The 23,271-nt window shown below is 34.5% G+C and overlaps 1 protein-coding gene and 1 long non-coding RNA gene across 2 annotated transcripts; both read right to left on the minus strand.

Annotated features, from left to right (window-relative positions):
• Positions 1-661: 661 nt before the first annotated feature.
• On the minus strand, positions 662-17,221 carry LOC121173388 (uncharacterized). The gene is made up of 3 exons (XR_005888144.1): positions 16,977-17,221; positions 15,640-15,682; positions 662-800 (listed from the first exon to the last, which is right to left on the minus strand). It is a non-coding gene; the product is annotated as an uncharacterized lncRNA (long non-coding RNA).
• Positions 17,222-17,897: 676 nt separating this feature from the next.
• LOC100790440 (two-component response regulator ORR9) lies at positions 17,898-22,272 on the minus strand. The gene is made up of 5 exons (XM_003543054.5): positions 21,841-22,272; positions 21,422-21,525; positions 20,093-20,170; positions 19,155-19,222; positions 17,898-18,308 (listed from the first exon to the last, which is right to left on the minus strand). Exons 1-5 carry the CDS (start codon positions 21,968-21,970, stop codon positions 18,053-18,055), a joined length of 636 nt encoding a protein of 211 aa, XP_003543102.1. The 5' UTR covers positions 21,971-22,272; the 3' UTR covers positions 17,898-18,052.
• Between the last annotated feature and the right edge of the window lie 999 nt (positions 22,273-23,271).

The following is a 23,271-nucleotide window of genomic DNA, read 5'->3' on the forward strand; positions in this document are numbered from 1 at the left end:
TATTACTAGTTGGAATTTCAAGTTTGTTTTGACAACGTAATGCATCTCGTAATACTCGAGAATCTCCTGTAGACCCTTCCCACCCAGGTAACACATCACCCTTTCTATTACGATATCTAGGTCTCTCATCAGGAGAAACTGTAACCGGAATATGAGTCCTATCAAGTACTTCAATACATCTCTACAAACAAGACAATTTTTTTAGATTCTAAGAAAATTTTATAATTAACTAATCTCTTCTAACAATTGATAAACTTACCTCAAACCATCTCCACTTGTTTGCTTCCGCACCTTCTAAAGTACAAGGTTGAAAATTCAAATAGTCCTTGCTCACTTTCATTACTGCTCTCAAGACATCATTGAATTGCCTACTTATGGTTTCTTTAGATCTACAATAACTAAATTGCACTACCCTATACTTTAGGTTGTGAGTAAGGATATGTAAAAACATTGCTACTGCTTCAGTTGTTGGAACATTTCTTGTTCTTACTAATCCACCCTTTTCTTGTAAAATTCTACAAAGGTTAAAAAATGCATTTTTACTAAGCCTCAATTGTTCAATGCAATCTTTATTTGTTCCTCTATAAAGACGATTAAGGAAGCTATGACGTTCTAGTTCCCAATTACGGGTTGGTTCCTTAACAAAAAAATTATTATGATACCATGTCACTACACCAATGACCATATGAACAACACAAGCAGCAGCTAATAAGATTATCTTCTTATACTCTTCTCTTTTACGTTTTCTTGAAGTCATTGCAGTGTCAACTATGCTAGGATCCATTTCTTCTCAATCCAAACTGCATGATAATGATATAAGATAATATTTTGAGATTTAAAACAAATATGTAAGATGTAAATAAGCTCTAAATTTTAATGCCCATATTTTTCTACATTAGGCTGTCACAAGCAAGAGCCTAGAGGTTAACTTTAGCAGAATATAAATTGGATGACAAGAAATGTCTCTTAACTATATATACACAACAAAAAAAGAAGTTTTTTTTTCTTTTTGGGTTTGATTAGACCCTTGTAATAAAAAATTAAACTCGAGACATAGGGAGCTTAAGAAATTCAAGTTTAATTCCACTCATATTAATGATCTGTGGCTTTTCCATATGGAAGCATCGACCAACTTGTTACAGATTTGTGGCTGATAGATAATAGATGTATCACATACAAGTTTCATTCATAAAAATCGGATACTAGTAAGGTTCCCTATCCCGTACGTACAAATCATTGTTGCTACTTGCTAGTCCCTTTGATCCAACCAATACACTTTAGGCAATTGCAAAGGGGATGAGATTGATATGGTATATATGATTGTACAAGTTTTAGATATACTACTTTTAAGATTTGTTAAAATTATCTGTTAGAATTAAAAGTATGTAATTAAAGTACTAATTAATTAATTCTATAATGAAGTGCTTTAGATTCAGCATATGTAAAAAATTATAAAAAAAATAGTACTATTATGCATATAAAATATACATAAACAAGGGCATAAGAGATACCCAAAGCATTACGAAAGTCTTGTTTCGGATTGGCAATAGCATTGTATACATGGTTACAGTGTATTTGATTAAAAACAACAATCTAGGGGCATTTTCACGGTACTTACTTTCTACTATATCTTTTGTTATAATCCAATATCGATATTGAGACCTAGTTTCTTAATGTGTTTACACATTATTAGTTAGTGTACATCAACTTAAGTAAAGAGTAAAGACTTCTATGTTGTCAGCTAATTAAGTTTAATTTTTATGTTTCGTAAGTGTAAATATTTTTATGTTATCAGCTAATTAAAAATCATAATAGATATCAATTTTAAGGTGACTATTATAAAAGTTGGTACACTTATCATATAAAATCTCTTTATACTTCAATGTATATACTACCTCCTTATAACAGTTTGTTTGACTATTGACCAAAAGACAAAGGGAGTAAGTTCAAAATATATGAAATGCAATTTACAACAGTTTAAGAACATATTGTAAATTGATTCACAGGGGAATCCAGAGTACAAAGAAAATAAGATTTGCCTGTGTGAACAAGAACCTAATTTACATTTCACTAAACGCACTATCATTATGTTTAACTTGTAAAAACGTTTAGTTTAATAAAGAAAATCCATGTAACTTAGTTAGAAATCAAGAAAGAAAACTTTGTTACCCATTATAAGCGCACCAAAATCTTTAAAAATGTCCAGTATAACTCCAGTAAAACTATTTGGATTTGGTCTTGCTTGATATGGATACATGGATCTACGAATCCATAAAAAAATATTTAAATCTAATTGTTCTTGTTAAGGGCTGCCTCTAAAAGGAGAAATTATTTAATGTACACAAAGAGCACTACGCACTATCCTCTAAAACCATTACATGTGAATAGCATACCTATTCATACCATTGGATTAAATTTAAAATATCATATAGTAAAGTTTATATCAAATCTGAACTGTTGAAAGTATAACTCTTAGAGAACATAGGAACTTTCCCAACTAAAGCCTTTTGAGAGAGCAGAATGAAAATAGTTCTCTTTTGCAAACTAATTATTTGGAAACAAAATGGGTTAATTGGATAATACATTGTTCAACCACTATTAGAAAATACACTTTCAACATCGGTTATTTAGAACATTTTACATCGGTTCTAAAACCGATGTTGAATGTATCAATGTTAACATCGGTTTTGTAAAACTGATGTTAACATATATATGACAACATCGGTTCTCTGAATACCCGATGTTAAACACAATGAACAACAACAAAAAAAGTGTACGCACGATGAACGTTGACATCGGTTTTGCAGTAAAACCGATGTTAATATGTTATATTAACATCAATTTTCTAGAAAAACCGATGTTAATGTAATATATTAACATCGGTTTCCTACGATAACCGATGTTAATATATTCCATTAACATCGGTTTTTCTAAAAAATCGATGTCAACGTTGATGATGCATACACTTATTTGGTGTACTTCTTTGTGTATAACATCGATTATTTGTAGATAACCGATGTTAATATTCAAATTTTCACATCGGTTATTTATAAATAACCGATGTTAATATACAAGAGTTGACATCGGTTATCTACGGATGGCCGATGTTAAAATACAAACGCTGACATCGATTATACACAAATAACCGATGTTAATATACAAACGTTAACATCGGTTGTCTATTACAACCAATGTTAAGGTTCATGTCGACATCGGTTTTTGTAAATAACCGATGTTGTTTATCATATTAGCATCGGTTTTTGTTAGTAACCGATGTTGTTTTCAAGTATTTTTTTATATATACTTTTTGTTTTTACAGTAAACCCAAAATTGTACTTGTCAAATGCAATTTCAAGCCCAATTCACAGTAAATAAACATTTTATTATGCTTTCAAGCAGTTTTAATGATAATAAACATCAAATAATTGATTTATCAGAAAGAACAATCATCAAATGAATTCAATGTTCATATTACATAGAAAATGTCAAAAATGTTAAACCAAAGTAAACTAAGGAAAAAATCAATGTCCCTAAATCCTAGGCCTGATCTCTAACTCGGAGATAAAACTGTGCCCACTGAATCCGCAATGCCTTTAATATCTCTGGCTCCAATGGTCTAGGATTGTTAAAATACTGCATGATGAAATAAATCATAAGTTAATAATGTAATAAAAATTATAAATAAATCGATTTTGTTTGAAATAAACTTACCGCTTCCCAATTATTCCTAAAAGTTCCTAAAATGATGGTGGACATCTAGTGCATCACATAGTAGCCGCACTCAGTACTTCCTTTTTGTCTATTACACTAAATACATAATGAAATTTGGATATTAATTAAACAACTAGTGTACAGACACATAAAGAAATATATATATAAGTGGAAGTTTTAAGTAAATGACGTACCTTGACGACAATCCACCTAGCAGAAGCCTTTGATTTAGGCTGTGGAGCATCACCAAGACCTTTTAAAGCACTGTTCCAGATGAATAACAATTAAAAACTGGTGTTGTACGTTGAGGTATTACAATGCAAATGTATTGAAAAGAACATTAACCTATTAATAATCCCCTTAAGGTAGTTGTTTGACCTGTTATGCAATGAACAAAACCAGACAACTAGGTGTTCCTTGGGCAGGATGACCACCATCTGCCAGTGTCCGCTGCAGTGGAACCTAAAATGGGTTAGTACATTAGTAAATATTAATTAAATTTAGTTATTTTGTGACTTACCCATTTAGGTAGGCTCCAAGATAGACATCGCTTTGTGAACTATGCATCCAACTCTTTATGTAACTTTCAGACTCAAACTGCGATTGCCCAAACCTCTGAATGGACTGTGGCTCGAGGAATCCATAGATATCAGAATTCCCCACTCGCATACATGTTTCAGTGAGATGCCTGTTTATGTTAAGTCAAAGTTAAATATTTATGTATTGAAAGCAATAACTTAAGTAATTAAAAGTAATATAAAATGACTTATAGAATCCACAACTGTAACACTAATATGCTGAGACATTGACCACCGTGTGCGATTTCGGAGAGGTCTTCGTGCTTTATGTAGAAGGGGAAATCTGGATTAAAGACCCCAAACACGGTGGCATCCCATCTAACCTAATAAGGCCTCAAGAAAAGCTCTAGGATGGCCAATGTCATCAGATAAAGCGGATCATCGACCTCCGGATCGGGCTTTGGAGGTGGTTTTGCCGGAGACACAGCTACATGTTCATGAAACAAAGTTAAATAGCCTAATTTGAGGCACGCTTAATGAATTAATTTAAAAAGAAGAAACATATAGTAAGGACAATAAGTATCTGCTGTGATAAAGACTTGACTAGATGTGTCGGCCAAGCAAGGAAGGTGTGAAGTGTCTGCCCCACTAAGGAAACCTCATCAGTGGGTACAGGAACTGGAGCATCTGCATTTGTAACCTCCTCCACACTCACCTTTACTTGGCCAGGCAGCAAAGGAGTGTTATGAATAACAGTGGATCCCTCATAAACTCTCCCCATGGCAACCAGGCGGGCAGGATCTGCTTCTATGTACAAGCCGCACCTGTCAGAGTCACCCGTCTCAGGATCGTTTCCTGAGGGATCAACACAACTTCCCTTTGTGCTCACTCGAGGATCGGAGGGACCAACCAGAGGGTCAGGAGGCACTGCAAGTCCCTGAGATTGCATCTGCGACTAAAACTGAGACTGCATGTGGCTGAAGGATGCCATGACCTGCCGCGTGACTTTCTCTGTGATGGACTCCTCTAGCTGGTCCCCGATTTGCTGGGTCAGCTGCTGCAATTTGTCAGGAGGCAAGGAGGAAGAGCTGCGGGACGCCCGTGGAGTCGATCCAAAGTATTGCTTGATGGTGACACCGACTCCAGCAGCACGGACACGTCCAGGGTGCTCTGGACGTCCAATAGCAGCGGCAAGAACATCCTGACGCCCATGGGGGACGAAGGATCCCTGTGTGCCCTACTCCTTAGCACCAATCCGTGCATGTTCCTCCTCTACCAGCTCAATATCTTTCGTTTCACCTTTGCTTTTGTAAACTACATTGTAATTTACAAAACAAAAGTTGAAATGAAAGATATTGAGCTGGTAGACGAGGAAGAAGCACAGATTGGTGCTGATCGTTCTAGTGCAACCTCGAATAAATCTAAGATTTATAAGGAGGAAGCACGAAATGCAGCACAGAAGCATAAACCAAACTTTGGTGATCACTGGAAAATTCAGATTGTTATATGCATTCTGAAGCTGAAGCACTAGAACATATGAAGAAAAGAGATACAGGCCATCAAAGTGTGTCATTGGAGAATAAGACAGGAGATTCAACTATGCTGAAGATAGGAGATTCGGCTAAAGTTTTGATAAAACAAGACATGAAGGGAAGAAAGCATAAATATGGGTTTAACAACAATAAACGTGAGAAGACAGAGAAGAAAATGGTGGTGGATGATGAAACTAGCGACAAACATGAGTTGTAAGAAGTCTTAAGGATACCATCTAAAACAAAATACCGATGCCTCAATCAAAGAAAAATGTAGCTGTCACTTACTTGTTTTGGTGACCTCTGTCTCTGCAGAAAATTACATTAGACGATGTTGATCCATTCTCCTTCATCATGATCATTTCGATTAGCATGAACGTCGTCAGCTTCTTCTTCTCCGACAATGTTAGGAGTGATTTGAGCGGTCAAAGGACTAACATAGGTGTCCATGTATGAATCATCATCTTCTACATTAACACCAATTGTTTTGCCCTGCAGAACCACGCACCACCTTTCATCACAAGGGTCTTGCACGTAAAATACTTGTCTAGCTTGTTCTGCCATGATGAAAGGGTCATTGTGGTAACCAAGTTTCTTTAGGTCTACCAACGTAAATCCTATATCATCGGTGCACACACCGGTGTTGCTGTCAACCCATTTACATTTGAAAACACATACCGTAAATTTCACATAGTTAAGCTCCCAAATTTCATCAATGAACCCAAAGTAAGGGATGGAAGCTACACAGGGATTGGCGTCATTGACACTTGCAAAGTGTTGAGATTCAGCCCTTAGGGTGACCCCACTGTTCTGCATTGTACTTTTGTCATCTTGTGCTTTTGTGTAAAATGAATACCTGTTTATGTCGTATCCTTGCCAGGTTATAACATTTCTTTTAGGCCCATCTGCTAGCTTTCTTAATGTTTCTGAAGCATTCTCATTTGCAAAGATTGTATCTTTAAACCAATCACAGAAAGTCTTGTTATGCTTTTTCAACACCCAATTCTTTGACATTTTCGGATTATTCTATTTGACTAAAGCTTCATGCTTAACTATGTATGACAAAAATTTATTACTGTTGTTCAAGACATACAAGTGAGCTTATAACAAATCTTCTACACTTGGAGTGATCACATGCAGTCCTCTTGAACCCTTACCACCCACTCTGTCATCATGTCGAGACTTTGGAAGCCCAACAGGTTCAGCCTTCTCTAAGTATTCTGAACAAAATTCAATGGCTTCTTCTGCAATGTACCTCTCAACAATAGATGCTTCTGGACGATATAGATTCTTTGTATACCCTTTTAAGATCTTCATGTATCACTCAACCGGGTACATCCACCGTAGATAAACAGGACCACATCATTTGATTTCTCTGACCAGATGCGCAATCAAGTGAATCATGATGTCAAAGAAAGCAGGGAAAATACATCTCCAACTGGTACAGTATAATTGGGGCCTTATTTTCCAACTCATCAAACTTGACTGGATCAATGACTTTGCTACATATAGCATGGAAGAAAAAGCACATGCGAGTTATCGCTAACCTGACTTTGTTTGGCAAGATGTCTCGTATAGCCACGACTAACAATTGTTGCATGAGCACGTGACAATCGTGAGACTTTAACCCTACAAGCTTAAGCTCCTTCAACTGCACAAGGCTCTTAATATTTGAAGAGATTCCTTGTGGAACCTTCACCCGACGAAGACACTGACAAAAACTTATCTTCTCCTTCTTGGACAAAGTATGGCAGGCTGGGGGCAAGTAAATTTTCTTCCCATCAGACCTTGGATGCAACTGTGATCGTATACCTATATCAGCTAGATCTTGACAGGTATTCAAGCCATCCTTCGTCTTGCCTTGAATGTTAAGGAGCATCCCAATCACACTGTCACAAACATTTTTCTCCACATGCATAACATCAATACAATGTCTAACGTCAAGATCACACCAGTACGGAAGATCAAAGAAAATGGACCTCTTCTTCCATATGTAACTCTGACTTTTATCCTTTTTTTGGGTCTTCCCAAATACAGTATTCAGGTGTTGAACCCGCTGATATACCTGCTCACCAGTCAATGGTATCGGCGCAATATCATGCTCTTGACTTCCATTAAAAGCTTTTTTCAGTCGTCTGTAAGGATGATTGGGTGTTAGAAAGCGGCGATGCCTACTGTAGACAATTTTTCTCCCATGTTTAAGTTGTATGTAACTTGTATTTTCTTCACAGATGGGGCATGCATGATGACCCTTAACACTGTAACTGCTGAGATTCCCATATGCTGGAAAGTCATTAATGGTACACAAAAGCATTGCACGCATTTCAAAGGTCTCCTTGCGAAACGCATCAAACACTACAACCCCCTCGTCCCATAACTTTCTCAGATCTTCAACCAACGGACTTAGATAAACATCAATGTCATTTCCTGGCTATCTTGGGCCCGATATCATCATAGAAACATCATGTATTTTCACTTCATGCACAACCAAGGAGGCAAATTATAAATTACTAGCAGAACTGGCCATGAGCTGTGTTGAGTGCTTAAGGTGCCATATGGATTCACTCTATCACTGGCTAGTCCAAGTCTAAGATTTCTTGGCTCTTTCCCGAAATCTTGATACAAACCATCAATCTTCTTCCACTGTGAGCAATCAGCCGGATGACGGACCATTCCATCAGAAATCCTTCTATTTGCATGCCATGTAAGGTCTTTTGCGTCATCCTTATTAGAAAAAAGACGCTTAAACCTTGGAATGATTGGAAGATACCACAAAACCTTCACTGGGGGCCCTTGTTCGAGTTTTCATCAGAACTGCTTTCTTCTTCATCCTTCACTTTGTACCGTGAAGTCACACAGATAGGGCATTTCGACATTTCTTGGAATTCATGCCTGTACAATATGCAATCATTGGGGAAAGCATGAATCTTCTGATACTCCATACCCATCGGACACAATATCTTTTTCGCCTTATAGTAACTTTTAGGCAATGTGTTGTCCTCTGGAAGCAGATTGTGCACTACCTCAAGTAGTGAGGTGAAACTTTTGTCACTCCACTCATACCTGGCCTTCACATTAACCAGACTTAACACAACAGACAACAGGGTTAAGGAATTCTTGCACCTTGCATACAAAGGCTTCTTAGAATCACTCTGCAATCCTTCATACACAGGGGCGTGTGCTTGCTGGAAAGACTCTTGTCCAAGGTCACGAATCATGTCCTCTAATCGATCTCCCATTTCTACATCAAACGGTTCAGATTGGGACCCACTCTGCATGTCTGTGACTTCACCATGCCATATCCACATCGTGTAATTCTTCTTAATCCCATCACACAATAGATGGTCCCATATGTCATCGGGTAATTATCGTCTTCCATTCAAACAATTGATGCAAGGACAATAATATTTTCCTTCTTCATTCGGTCGACCTCTTTCTAAAGCAAATTGCAAGAACTGTTCGACACCATCCTCATATTCTGGCCTCATGCGACTTTCATTCATCCAACTTCGATCCATCTAAGCAATTCCATGCATGAAAATCTCACTTTTTTATTTATAGGTGTGACCCTATCCCATTTAGGAAAACTGTCTTTTATGTTAGCTTCAAACGTCAGGGTTACCATTATTTACAAAAATTTGACTAAATTTCGGCAGCATTTCGCATTGGTCTCCAAGTACACGACATGACATCGGTCAAATGAATTTCTCGATAATCAAGTATGCACTCAGAGAACAATATGAAATGCATTGAACCAAAATTTAATCAAATTAATGAAAATAATAATAACCTTCACAAATGAATCTAACATAAAAATATCAGTCTCCCCAAACTGTCCAAACGGACAATTCAAGACTAAATACAATGACTAAAGCAAACTGTCCGCAAGAGTCATTACATTCAGTCTCAAACGGGAATCTAAGGTTTACTCAGCATGAACAACAGTTGTTTATATAGCAAATTACACTGATCACATACAAGAACATACAAAAGGTAAAATTCAATTACAGACAAATATAGACATCAGCAGTTGATTATGTAACTAATTTAAAATGTTGGGTTTGAAGGGTGCTTATGATTTATTATTGTAGTTGGGTATATGTGTGTGTGTGGGTGTGTCTGTGGTTCCTTCAGGTTTGACATTGCACAAACTCTTGTGTCAAGGTTCCTTCAGCTTTCTTCTTTTTTCGAGGACGACGGTGAAAGCCCCGTCGAGTCTGATGAAACAAAAGTCCAAACTTGGAGCAGCCAACACTACAGGAACGAACCTGTGGTTGTTGTTGCGGCTCCACGGTTGCAAAAGTATTCTAGTTTTGATGACCAGAGTGGGGATAAGCCTCTGCTTTTGCCCATTTGAAGCTTGAAATCTCGCTTATCTGAAGAAGATATTGATGTTCAATCTCTGAACATGTCAATGAGTTCTAAAAGATTTTCAAGCTATTCGAATAGAAAAGCAGAAGTTGAAGCTGTTGATGTTGATGTTGATTCTGATGTTCAATATCTAAATAGGTCAACAACCTTCAAAAAAATTTCAAGAAATTCAAATAGAAATGCAGAAGTTGAAGCTGATGGTGTTGATACAGATGTTCAATCTCTAAATAGGTCAACAATTTCTCAAGGATTTTCAAGCAATTCCAATAGAAAAGCTGAAGTTATAATGTTGTCTTGAAACACTTATGTTATAATGTTGTCTTCAAACGCTGAGAAGGAAAGCCTTCTTGTGGAATCTGACGATGATGATGACGACGATGACACAGAAACTGAGGACCAAGACGTTGAAGGAGGAAGAACCGTTGCTCAGAACAATGACAGGGGAAAGGGTCCACCTGTTATTGGTGGAGAAAGTTCAAAAACAGATGGTAATGAAGGACCACAAGTGGATAAGAAGGCTGATGAGTTCATTGCTAAGTTTATAGAGCAAATAAGGCTTCAGAGAATTGAGTCAATCAAGAGGAGTACAAGGAGTGCAAGAAACTCTTCAAGGTAATAATATTGAAGATGGATACATATCATATCCTTCTATTTACTACATTAGTTAAATGGAATGTAATTAAATTGACGTGGATGTTTCTTTCCACAGCTTAAGGTTGTAATTGGATTGATGTCCTCTTCCCCTCCCCATAAATATCTATGGTATAGACAGATTTACTGATTTTACCTGTGCTTTGCTATAACTTCAAAATTTTTTTGTGTATTTTCAACTTTCTGCTGTGTGTGTGTGTGTGTCGCAGTCTGTGTGTGTGTGTGTGTGTATGTGGGTGTGTGGTTGTTTTTCTGTGTGTGTTTGTGTGTTTGTGGCTGTGTGTGTGTGTGTGTGTGTGTGTGTCGCTGTGTGTGTGTGTGTGGTTATGTATGTGTATGTGTGTGTGCGTGTGGTTATGTATGTGTATGTATGTGTCGCTGTGTGTGTGTGTGTGTGTGGTTATGTATGTGTATGTGTGTGTGTGTGTGTGTGTGGGTCTGTGGGTGTGTGTGGTTATGTATGTGTATGTGTGTGTGTGTGTGGGGGGGGGGGGGGGAAGGTCTGTGGGTGTGTGTGGTTATGTATGTGTATGTGTGTGTGTGTGGGGGGGGGGGAAGGTCTGTGGGTCTGTGGATGTATGTGTGTGTGTGTCTGTGGTTGTGTGTGTGTATGTGGGTGTGTGTGTGGGTGTGAACAACACAACCTGCATTTCAAAGATAGCTTTAGGGGAGGACTATTCACAGATACTCATTAGATGTTAGATAAGTTAGTCAAACAAATACAACAATTTATCTACCAAACAATGGTATTGGGCTTGCAAATTCATTATTTCTTATTTACTTTCTAAATTTTTCAATAAATACTACTTTCATGGCATTGCAATTTATGCTGTACAGGACTAACAACTGGTGATCCTATATCAAAAAATTCTAAAAGTATATCAATAATGCATACAAACAATTTGACAGTAGTTTTCGAATAAAACATATAAATACATGAGTTCGAGGCTTCAGCACAATTCACTTTCCAGCAATGACCGCAAGACCAGTTTTAATTAATTTGAAACAACAATGACCTCTGGCTTCTCAACAATGCCTATCACCACAGGATAATTTCAAAGTCAACAGAAGCACAATAAATCTTATCATAATAATAATAGGAAGAATTTTATAGCTTTATATCAACTTAAGTGAACTCAAAAACATCAATGACTGTTCACCAATCAGACCAGCTTTGGAGCAGAATCGTATTTTCTAAGTACATGGGAAGGGCCTAATAAAATATGAAATGCAATTAGTAGCTAACAAGACAAGGTGATTTGATAGCAAGCTGAACCTAAAGACCTTAAGAGTATTTATTTTATTTAACTTTATTTGTCATTAGATATAAAAGTTCAACCTTAAAATATGAATCATTTAGTACTCACTGCATAAAAAATTAGATTTCATCAATGCTCCCCCATCACCCAAATCCAAAAATTACTTCAACATCGTTCACAGCAATATAATTTTTTCACAAAAAGAAAGCAATATAATTCTTTCTTGTCCATATCATCCCACTTCACCAATTTGTGCTGTCCCAATGGCCAGATACTACCCAATTTGTCCTGGATAGAGATTTTTCTGATCATTGCCCCATCCTTTTGAGGTCCAGAACCATTGATTGGGGGCCTAAACCTTTCAAGATAATGGATTGGTGGCTGAAGGACAAAGGCTTTCAGAATATGGTGGCACACAACTGGGGTAATTATCATCCTAGTGGTTTGGGTGGTTATGCTCTCAAGCAGAAATTAAAGTTCATCAAAGACAGCATAAGGCAGTGGAGTTCACAAAATAGGGTTATTACTGCTAATAAAATCCAGAATTTAAAGAAGGAGCTAAATGCTTAGAGGCTGGTTTAATGTTTCAACCTTATCCAAGCTGAAGTGGAGCTCAAGAAATCTTTGCAGGAACAGCTGTGGAGTGCAGCTCTTGCTTATGAATCCATGCTGAGGCAAAAATCCAGAGTGAAGTGGTTAAGAGAAGGGGATAGAAATTCATCTTATTTCCACAGATTGATCAATCATAGAAGGAGGGCCAATGCTTTTCAAGGTCTGTTCATTGAGGGTGGGTGGGTCCACAAGCCTAGCAGTGTTAAGATTGTAGTCTTCAATCATTTTAAAGATAGATTCTCAGAGCAGAATCCCTCTAAGCCAACCTTGGATGGGGTCCAGTTTCCCTCCCTTGGCCAAGGGCAGAAGGAAAGCCTTGTTGCTAGATTCTCTAAAGTGGAAATGAAATCAGCAGTGTGGGCTTGTGGTGGAGATAAAAGCCCTGACCCAGATGGCTTGAACTTTAATTTTATCAAGCAATTTTGGGAGATTCTAAAACCTGATTTTATTAGGTTCTTGGATGAGTTCTTCATTAATGGCATATTCCCCAAAGGAAGCAATGCTTCCTTCATAGCCCTTATCCCCAAGATCATTAACCCTCAATCTCTTAATGATTATAGACCCATCTCTCTTATAAGGTGTGCTTATAAAATAGTGTCCAAAGTCCTAGCTATTAGGCTGGCTCTTGTTTTACCTCACCTCATTGATGAAAGGCAAACTGCTTTTCTGAAAGGAAGGCATATTCTTCATGGTGTGCTGATTGCTAAGGAGGTTATAGCTGAAGCTAAATCCAAAAATAATCCTTGCATGGTCTTCAAAGTTGACTTTGAAAAAGCTTATGATTCGGTCTCTTGGGGATTTCTAAACTACATGATGATGAGGATGGGTTTTGTGAAAGATGGAGAAATGGATTTATGGATGCTTTCTAGTGCAACCATATCAATTTTAATCAATGGCAGCCCAAGTAGAGAGTTTGTGCCCGAGAGAGGCTTAAGGCAGGGAGACCCCCTTACACCTTTCCTATTTAACATAGCAGCTGAAGGCCTTACTGAATTGATGAGGACAACTATCTCTAAAAACATGTTCAGCAGTTATCAAGTGGGGAGCCAAAAGGAGGAGATTAATATCTTGCAATATCAAGATGAAGTCAAAATTAAGAGGGAGCTGAATGCTTTGGAGGATGGTCTCACCAACAAAATTTTATCTCAAGATGAAGTCAAAATTAAGAAATCATTCCAGGAACAACTCTGGAATGCAGCCTATGCAGTTGAATCTATGTTGAGACAAAAGGCTAGAGTGAGGTGGTTAAAAGAAGGGGACAGCAAGTCCAATTATTTCCATAGATTGATCAACCATAGAAGGAGACGAAATGCTATTCAAGGGCTCTTCATAAATGGCGTGTGGGTGCATGATCCTAGCAGTGTTAAAAATGCAGCTCTTCACTATTTCAAAAGTAGATTTGCTGAGGAGAATACTAGTAGGCCAACCCTAGATGGTGTACAGTTCCCTTCTCTTCCTCAAAGAGAAAAGGAAAGTCTTGTAGCTAGATTTTCAGAAGTGGAGATTAAATCAGCTGTGTGGGATTGTGGCGGGGATAAAAATGAAGAAAAGTATACTAATTCATTTTCACTCTATGTTAGAAATCTACCAAAACATGCACACAAAATTTCGTTGAAAACAAAAATCCACGCCTCCAAACAACAAAAACTGGATACAAACTTAAACCAACAAAAACTGGATACAGAAAGAACATTGTACTTACCTAGGATCAGCTCTAGACAAGGATAGATAAACCCACCCAGTTGGCTTCACGAGTTCCACGGTCTTAATCTCCTAAAAATGTTCCCAAAGTCAACACCAAATAATTAAGCATAATCATCCCAATCAAACCCAAACCAATAAAATAAAAATTTACCTTCAAGTTGTGAAAACCATCACCGGCACGGATGGAAACTTTGCTCGGCGTGTAACTCTCGTCATGCTTGAAAACCACGTAAAGCATAATCAACTACCACAACAAAATGAAACCCCACATTACAATTCTTATTGATACTTTTATATGGTTAGCCAAGTGGACAAAATGACCCAATAATTTGATAAGAACCTTCGGACAATGCCACCGCATTGATTAAGAACTTACTAAGAAGAGCAACAAACTAAGGTAGAGCTCATACCTTGTTAACTGACAGCGTAGAAAGCTTTGAGCACCCACAACTGTTCCAAGAGCAATGTAGGGTTTTCTTCGACCCACAGTTCCAGCAGCAATGCAGGGTTTTCTTCGACTTTTCTTCGATAGGAGGTTCTGTGGGTTCCAGCGAGCGGTTTTCGACAGTATTGAAATGAATGTGGGGCAATGTGGGTGTCGACCAAGCAGTTTCCGACAGATTTCAGGTGAGAGGAGAAAGAGAAGAGAGAGTGCAACAGGGTTTTCGAGCACGCGAGTTGTGAAATTTCAACACGTTTTAACTTATTAACATAACAACATCAACATCGGTTTTTTAAGGATAACCGATGTTAGGATGAATCTGTTAACATCGGTTACAAGGTAACATCGGTTTCTCAAAAAACCGATGTTCAGTTCAACTCCTTAACATCGGTTTTGTCAAAACCGATGTTAACACTATGAAGTTAACATCGGTTTTTACAAAACCGATGTTAACATATTCATCTTAACATCATGTTAACATCGGTTATTTAAATAACCGATGTTAACATTAAGTAGTTAACATCGGTTTTTATAAAACCGATGTTAAGTAACTCCATTTATTTACAAAAATGCCACCGCGCTTTTGTTAACATCGGTTTTTGCAATAACCGATGTTAATTGACCGATGTAGAAAGCCTTTTTTTTTTAGTAGTGAACCCTTGCATTTTTCCTTGGTTGTTGTTCAACAGTAGTGTGACTTTTTATATTATATGATATATTTCTTTTATGAAAATGTCATGAATGTTGATAATAGGAGAATGTAATGGCAAACTTTAAAGATTGCTCCAAAAAGACCAGAAACATAAATCTTTAAGACACAAGAAAAGAGAGACACTCACAGTTGCAGGTTCCAGCAAGCATCCAGAGAGGTTGAATAGATCTCTGTTGTATAAAATAAATTGTATAAAAAAATTGACATATATAGAACAAGAATTTCAATCATATATAATGCCATTAGAAAAATATGGATGCAGTGAAAAAAAGGAATACTTGAATGATTAATGCTAAGTTAGACATGCACATGAATCTCACTCGTGTGTGTCTCATCACATGCATGTGTGTATATCCGAGCTAGGCAGACTCATTTTCCTACTTTGAACTATTAAAAATCTGCTATGGATCACTCCTCAAAATAAATAGAAATTTAAATTTGTTGTTATGACAATCACCATATTTAATGATGTTTTCTTCCCTTTCCATTTCAACTAAACCTCTTGATTCTTCTAATGAACAACAACTAGCACTCAAACTAATCAAGAACCTGCAACCTCACCTTCCTAATTGATACTTCTTGGGGTCAGAGGTAAGGGTCTTTAAAAATGAAAGTAGATATGATTTTATATATAAAAATTGTATATAAAAACTCTTCCTGAAATTCTCACTTCACTTTTAGGGGGATACCAAACAGATTCTTAGAACATAATCTTCCCTTCATCCATATTCCTAGAATGAGTTCAAACATTGAGTGAATATTCTAGTTGCACATATCACATTTAGTAATGAGATCTCAGATATCGCAGACTCTACTTAAGGTTGAATAAATTATACTAAGTACCAAAGCATGCTAGACATTCAAATAGACCAGCAGAAAAAAAAAAACAACAAACAAGAACACAACTAGATTGAATTAAATAATAAAAATGCAAGCGGCCCTTAGCAAATTTTAATGAAAAACTAGATTCAATCTATTAGCAGCCCTTATAGATTGAATTAAATAATCTATTGTATGTTTCACTATCCAAGTGTGCTATATTAGGATGAGAATCGAGACTCAATTAGTAGAGGAGCTCACAAAAACTTGAGACATGCCAAATGTACCCGTATAATGGTCAGTAGAATGCTAGGTACACACATAAGATGAAAACATATAATTTGGACCAATTGGCAGCAAACACACTATGCTTACAAACAATTCACAAAACCTTCTTTTGCTCCTAAGTCAGAGAACCATTTGGGAAGAAGGCACATCAATCCCTATTCACATTTTCAATCCCCCAATAAGACAATTGTGACATAAAATAGCTCAACAGATAATAACTCCCAGTTTAATAAACACAAACCCCTTCATTGACAAAAAACAAACAACAACAAAAAAAGCAGCTACACTACAGAGGGTGATGAACCCTAAATGAGACATTGAAGGAAAAAATCATAATACAATTAAAAGAAGACTCACCAGAAAGTGATGAACAAAGTGTGGAGAACAAAACCCTAGAGAATAGAACAGAGCATGTGAGGGAGAACGAGAATGAGCCATTGCGAGAGAGAAGAACCCACCACGGAGAGAGCAAACCGAGTGAGGGAGAACGAGGCTAGAAGGGAGAACGAGAGTCACGTGAGAGAAAGGGTCGTTGGAGAGGAAGTGAGGTCCATGAAAGAGGAGAAATGAGGTCAATGAGAGAGAAGAGTCACTGGAGACGTGCGAGAGAAGAGTCGCAGGAGACGTGAGAGAGAATTTCAAATCCTCTTTATTTATGTGTAATTTTAATTCTCACCTTTTGAAGTGATCAGAATTCTTTTCCAAAATGGCGTGAATTTAAATTCTCTCACAATACTTTATCCAAACAGCTTAACAAATTGCATAGTAATTTAAATTCATTAAATAATTGATTTGCTCCGTTAAATTACTGTATTCAAACGCACAGTTATTGCATTGATCCCAAAGGTAAAAAATTCCTATGCATGTTTAGATGTATTAGCTTTTGTAATGGTATTTTTAAACTTATTACAGAAAACAATTGGTAATAAGCTAAAGTGTGTTCTCCCATTCACATATAGTTTTTTTTTACACCAATGAAAATCATAGTTATAATTTTATCACATTATATTATTTAGCATATTATTTTTTTTTATCTCTCCCAAGATTTCGTGTTGGGTGTCAAAATACTATTTTTTTTCTATATATATATATATATATATATATATATATATATATATATATATATATATATATATATATATATATATATATATATATATATATCAACCACTCTCTATAATATCAATTTACTCCACCACTAGTCCTCTACATTTTAAGTCTTGCTCTATATATTTTTTTCTTATTGGTGGGAATCAAAACTAATGTTTGTGGGTTTATAATAACTCATACATTCCTACTCAAATAATTGAGTTAAACTTTGTTGATGTCTTACATGTAATTTTAAATTGTGACAGTTATGTGTTACAGAAACAAACTGTGTACAATTACTGGAAAATGTACTTGACACAATTACATATATAATTGTGTAGCAACTATAGAGACTTCCAAAATCGCAATATTGTAGTTGCAATTGTCGATACAAATTGCAGTTTAAAACCATGCTCCGGACACAATGCCTTAATGGTATCGATATAATTGTCATTATCGTGAGAAGCTACAGATCTTTCAGCAGATTGGTCTTGTTCACTAGAATTATCAGAGGATTTGAGAAAGCATGGCTGAAGCTTTTCTAAATCTGATTGCTGAAGAGGCTTCAATAGAAACTTCTCTGCCCCTCCTTCCAAGCACCTGCCAAACACATGCCAGTTATAGAATGCCCAGTATATCAATGTGTGTTCCAAAAAAATTATTTTGTTTTCTTATAGCACATTTTTTATTTGAAAGGTTATAGCACATTTTCTTAACATTAGTTAAAATAATAATTGAGCTTATAACTAATTATAATTTTTTTAATAAAATGTCCTTTAATATTGTATTATTTATTTTAATAAAACATTTTTTCTTTGAAAAATGATAAATATTCAAAGTCAACTAAAAAGACTAAAATTATTTATAATTGCTTAAAATGTACTTTTTATAGAAAATAAAAAATAATATTTAATAAAAAAATATATACACCTAACATTTTTGTATCACTTTATATTAAAAAATTAGTTACATTAAATACATTTAATTTAATCAATTAAATTTAAAAAATTTACTATATAGGACTAGTTTTTTTAAGCTTTTTTTTAACAAATATTTTTTTAAAATAAAATAAATAGATTTATGATTTTTGGTGTGTTTATCTAAATTATTTTTACTTAAAATAAATAGTTTTCTATTTTTTTAAAAGCAAATCCTATATGTTTCTTAAAAATTATTTATATAAAAGTACCTTTTTTCTAAAATTACTTCTTTTTTAAAAAAATATAAACAAATGAGCCATTAATCAACAACTTTATATTAAAATTAAATTAAAAATTTTAATCAACTTTTGAACTTTTAATAAATTTATTAATTGTTTTTTCGAAACACAACCTAAATGTAAAGCAAAGAGGTATCATTAAAGATTAGTTTTTTTTTTTAAAAAAAAAGGATTTTGTTGATGTTGTCTTTCTAATATTGTCAAGGATAAATAAAATATAAACTTACATGCTGATTCTAGATGGTACGTTTTCTGATGACATTATGACCACGGGCACATCTTTCCAAGAAGATCCCTGCAGCTATAACAAATGTCAACAAAAGAAAAGAAGGAAAACAAAAGGAACAAATAATTAAAGAAAAGAAAAAAGAAAAAGTAAACTTTGATCCTGAAATCTGATCTTTTCCTTTTTCTTTCTCTTTCTTGTTACTGAAAATTGCAGCGTCTCTTCTAGACTTAAAAATAAAGTTTTAACCATAAAATATAAAGTTAGAATGATGTTATTATTCATGTACTTTTACTAGTTCGATTATAGGTTTAAGTGTGTACTGTGACATTTTTAATTTAAATTATTTGTGATTTTTTTTTCAATTTTTAGTTAATTATTATTTTTTAAATTAATTAAATAATATGATCTTTTTTATGATTTTATTTTATTTAAAATTTTGTAGTTTTTTTTAAATGTTTATAATTTAAATGAGATATCTTAAACAATTTTTTGTTTATCCCAAACTCACTAATTAAAATATCAAATTTCACATAAAATAAAAAAATCTCAAGTTCTCTCATTTTCAAACTTTAATCTTATTACATGTTATATTTTTTTCAATTTCCGTTTAATAAACTTTTAAAATCATTTCATATCTTAATGAAAATGATAATTAAGGATTCTAGAAAGAATTTTTTTTACAAATCAACAAATTTACTAATTTTCAGTAATAAAAATCTTGATTAACACAAAAATCTTATAACGTAGTAATAACTACACATAATTTAAATAAAATTGACTAAAGCAATTAATTAAGCTACATCTCATGACAAAAACTCAAAACCATTTAATGAAAAACTGATGCTGGCTAGGCATTCATGCACGCTAATGAGAAGCATTATGAATATATTCTAAACTGTTGATTCACGAGGAAGTGGAATGGAACTTAATTTTGACCTTGATTCGTTTGAGTAAATCATAGCCACTCATTCCTGGCATGCAGTAGTCTGTCATGATCATATTCACTTTGATTCCCTGTAATTCAAAAGATTCAACAGTACATGTTTTTAATTACAATTAGAATTAATGAAGGTATTATATAGTTATACTAAAACTAGATACATAGATAGCATTAGAATTTACTAGGGAGAAAAATTACCATGATGATGGACCAGCAAAAGAGACATTTAAAGAAAAGAAAAGAGGAGATTAGATAATAAGCTTCTTGTAAAGGAAATTATGCTAAATCAAAGGGATTTTCTTTTACTGTTAAGTCATAGGGTTATCAATAACTTGTTTTTCTTTTTTCTGAATTAACAATTTATATATAAATATATATAACTTCTTTTCTATCTCCCTTTCACCTCGTTTTTCTTTCTCTATCTATCTTTCTTCATTTTCTATACATTATTTGTCACGTTTATCCATATTCTATCTTCCTTTACTTTTACTTCCTACCTCTCTTTTTTCAAAAAATGGGGGTAAATGTTTAATATTTTTCTCAATCAAATCCTTTATTAAAATAACTAGTTAATGGGATACCAATAGAAAAAGAGCTTCCTACCTAGTGTTATCCTTCACTTTTTCAAATAACTAATTAATGGGAGTTTCGTACCTAAATGCAATTAGAAAAGGCTTCTTTTTCAAGAAAACAGCCAAATCCTTTATTAAAATATACGTTTTCTCCCTGATATGATCAAATGATGACTCGTATATATATATTCTAAGTTTCTAACGCATTCTTCAAGAAGCTAGGCAATATATACGTGGAACGAATGACATATATGCCATATATATAACTTTTAATTGATGATGGACTGAAATTCGAATTCTAAATCATAGTTCATTTTGATACATATACTATAACTGGTCTAAATGAATATAAGTAACGATGAAAGAGAGAATTCAATACTATATAGAAAGTCACATTAACTGTTAAGATTACCTTGCGTAACTATATAGTCTGCTATGAGCTTCATGTTGTTTACATTACTAACAAACAAGAAATCGCCTCACTTTATTTTGATGAAAATTTTATAAGAGAAAAAAATTGCTAAATCATACGTTCTCTATCATACATATATTTAATTATGGATATGTATTCTATTTTAAAATAATAAAAAATGGGAGGAATTCTGAAAAAAAAATGATTCTGAAGAAATCGAATAAAGGAAACGTCAGCTACAAGGTAATAAGTAATAACTTAGCTAAAATGCAGTAAATAACTACATCTAAGAAAACCCAGCAAAGAGAAATTAGTGAAGGAGTAATTAAGAAGATTATTACGTTTAGTTGCAATGATTCCGAAGAAGTTGAGGAAGAATTATCAAGGTCATCATCAAGCAGGCCAAGAAATTTCAAAGCCTTGTCTCCAGAATCCACAAAGGTAGCTGCTTCATATAACAAGCCAAAACCACATATAACCAAAAAATCATAAATTGGACGTTTAAATATTAGACACAAAATGGAAAGAATTGAGAAGAGAATAATGTTCCAAGGCCAAAACCATTACACATAACCATAAAATTGGGAGTCATCACAAGATGGTTTGGTGGTTGGGGGCGTAAGGGTTGGAGTAATAAGAAAGTCCTAAGTTTAAATCTCTCCACAAACAAAATATATTAATTGCTAGTATTTGCCGGAAAAACAAAACCGTGAAATTAAAAAGAAGAGAAGAAGAAGAACAACTAGTGATAACTACTTACCTTTGCATGAAGAATCTCTTAGGAGCCTCTCCAAAAGCTTCCTATCTATGACACTATCATCTACCACCAACACATGAAAATGCTGTTGCTGCTCATGTTGTTTTAGCTTTTGGCTATTCACAAGCTCCATCTCAGTACGTAGTGTTCAGATAAACAATCTTCTTAACCTGTTAGCTAACTTATCTACTTGAAAATTCGTTTATATTTATCATTACACACAATGCGTGATGTGTGTGAGAGAGAGAGGGGGGGGATTAGAAAGAGAGAAACATGGTGAATGAGAATGAGAGGTGGCATGTAACTGTCTTTAGCTTTTTTCTATAAAAGTGGGTGCGTGAGAGGAAGAAAAACTGTTGAGGCACAGAAACAAACTTGTGTGTGCTTCATGCTATGATCTTTTGACCCTAGATATTCTCTACCTTATTAATTCAACTATCACTCCTAACTTTCTTTCTCTTTTCACTTTCAATTGGATTTTATTTGATTGCTAGGGGGAAGAAGAAAAAAGCCAACATCTTTGTTCCCATTCGATCATCATCATGGTGGAAAAAGGGTTGATTTTCGGTGTGGATTGGATTAATGGACTATATTTGTCAAAGACTTTGAAAATTAAGGCAACCCTTCTTTCTTATTAATTACCTCGTTAAAGTGCTTTTCTTTTCTTCTCAAATGTATTTTAATTGATTGGATTTGTGTTCAATAAGAAGATTTGATTGTTATTGATAAAATAAGTTTTTAGAAGTAATAGTTATAACAAATTCAATATTTATTATGAGTAATTTTTTTGATAAATTATTGTGAGTAATAGTATATCTTTCTGCAACTTTTTTTTTATAAATATTTTTACTAGTTTAAAAATATAGTATTAGAAAATATCAATGTATTTAATATATTGGAAATATATAATGCATTAAATACTTATCAAAAAGAGGAAGTAAGAAGGTAAGTAGGATTCGTCTCTTCCTTGTCTTAACTTTATTATTTCTATTTCACTTTTAAATTCCATTTTATAATGCTCACTGCTATCACATGCATTTTTTTAAAAAAAAAAAATCTTAAGGCATGCATGGGTTGGGAAGACTATGATCCAACTAACAGATACTTTAGCTTAGTATTTCTCTATGCATGGGTGGTCTTTTATTCAACATGATTTCTTTCTTATCACGATGATGTAAACATGAAGAAATTATTGATATTGTGTAGTGTGTTCACATGCTAGACCCTTCTAGTATGTTAGGGAAAAGTCAAACTCTGATAGCTATGCATAAGAAAGAAAATTATTGATAGATGTTCAAATTATGTTTAATTTAAAATTTATACTTTTTTTTCTTGTAAAACAGAGATATATTATATACTAATCCATTTTAATATAATAATTTATTTTGATAATATATATATATATATATATATATATATATATATAGTAATTAT

This window comes from Glycine max, chromosome 13 (assembly GCF_000004515.6).
Source record: "Glycine max cultivar Williams 82 chromosome 13, Glycine_max_v4.0, whole genome shotgun sequence".
Lineage (NCBI taxonomy): Eukaryota > Viridiplantae > Streptophyta > Magnoliopsida > Fabales > Fabaceae > Glycine > Glycine max.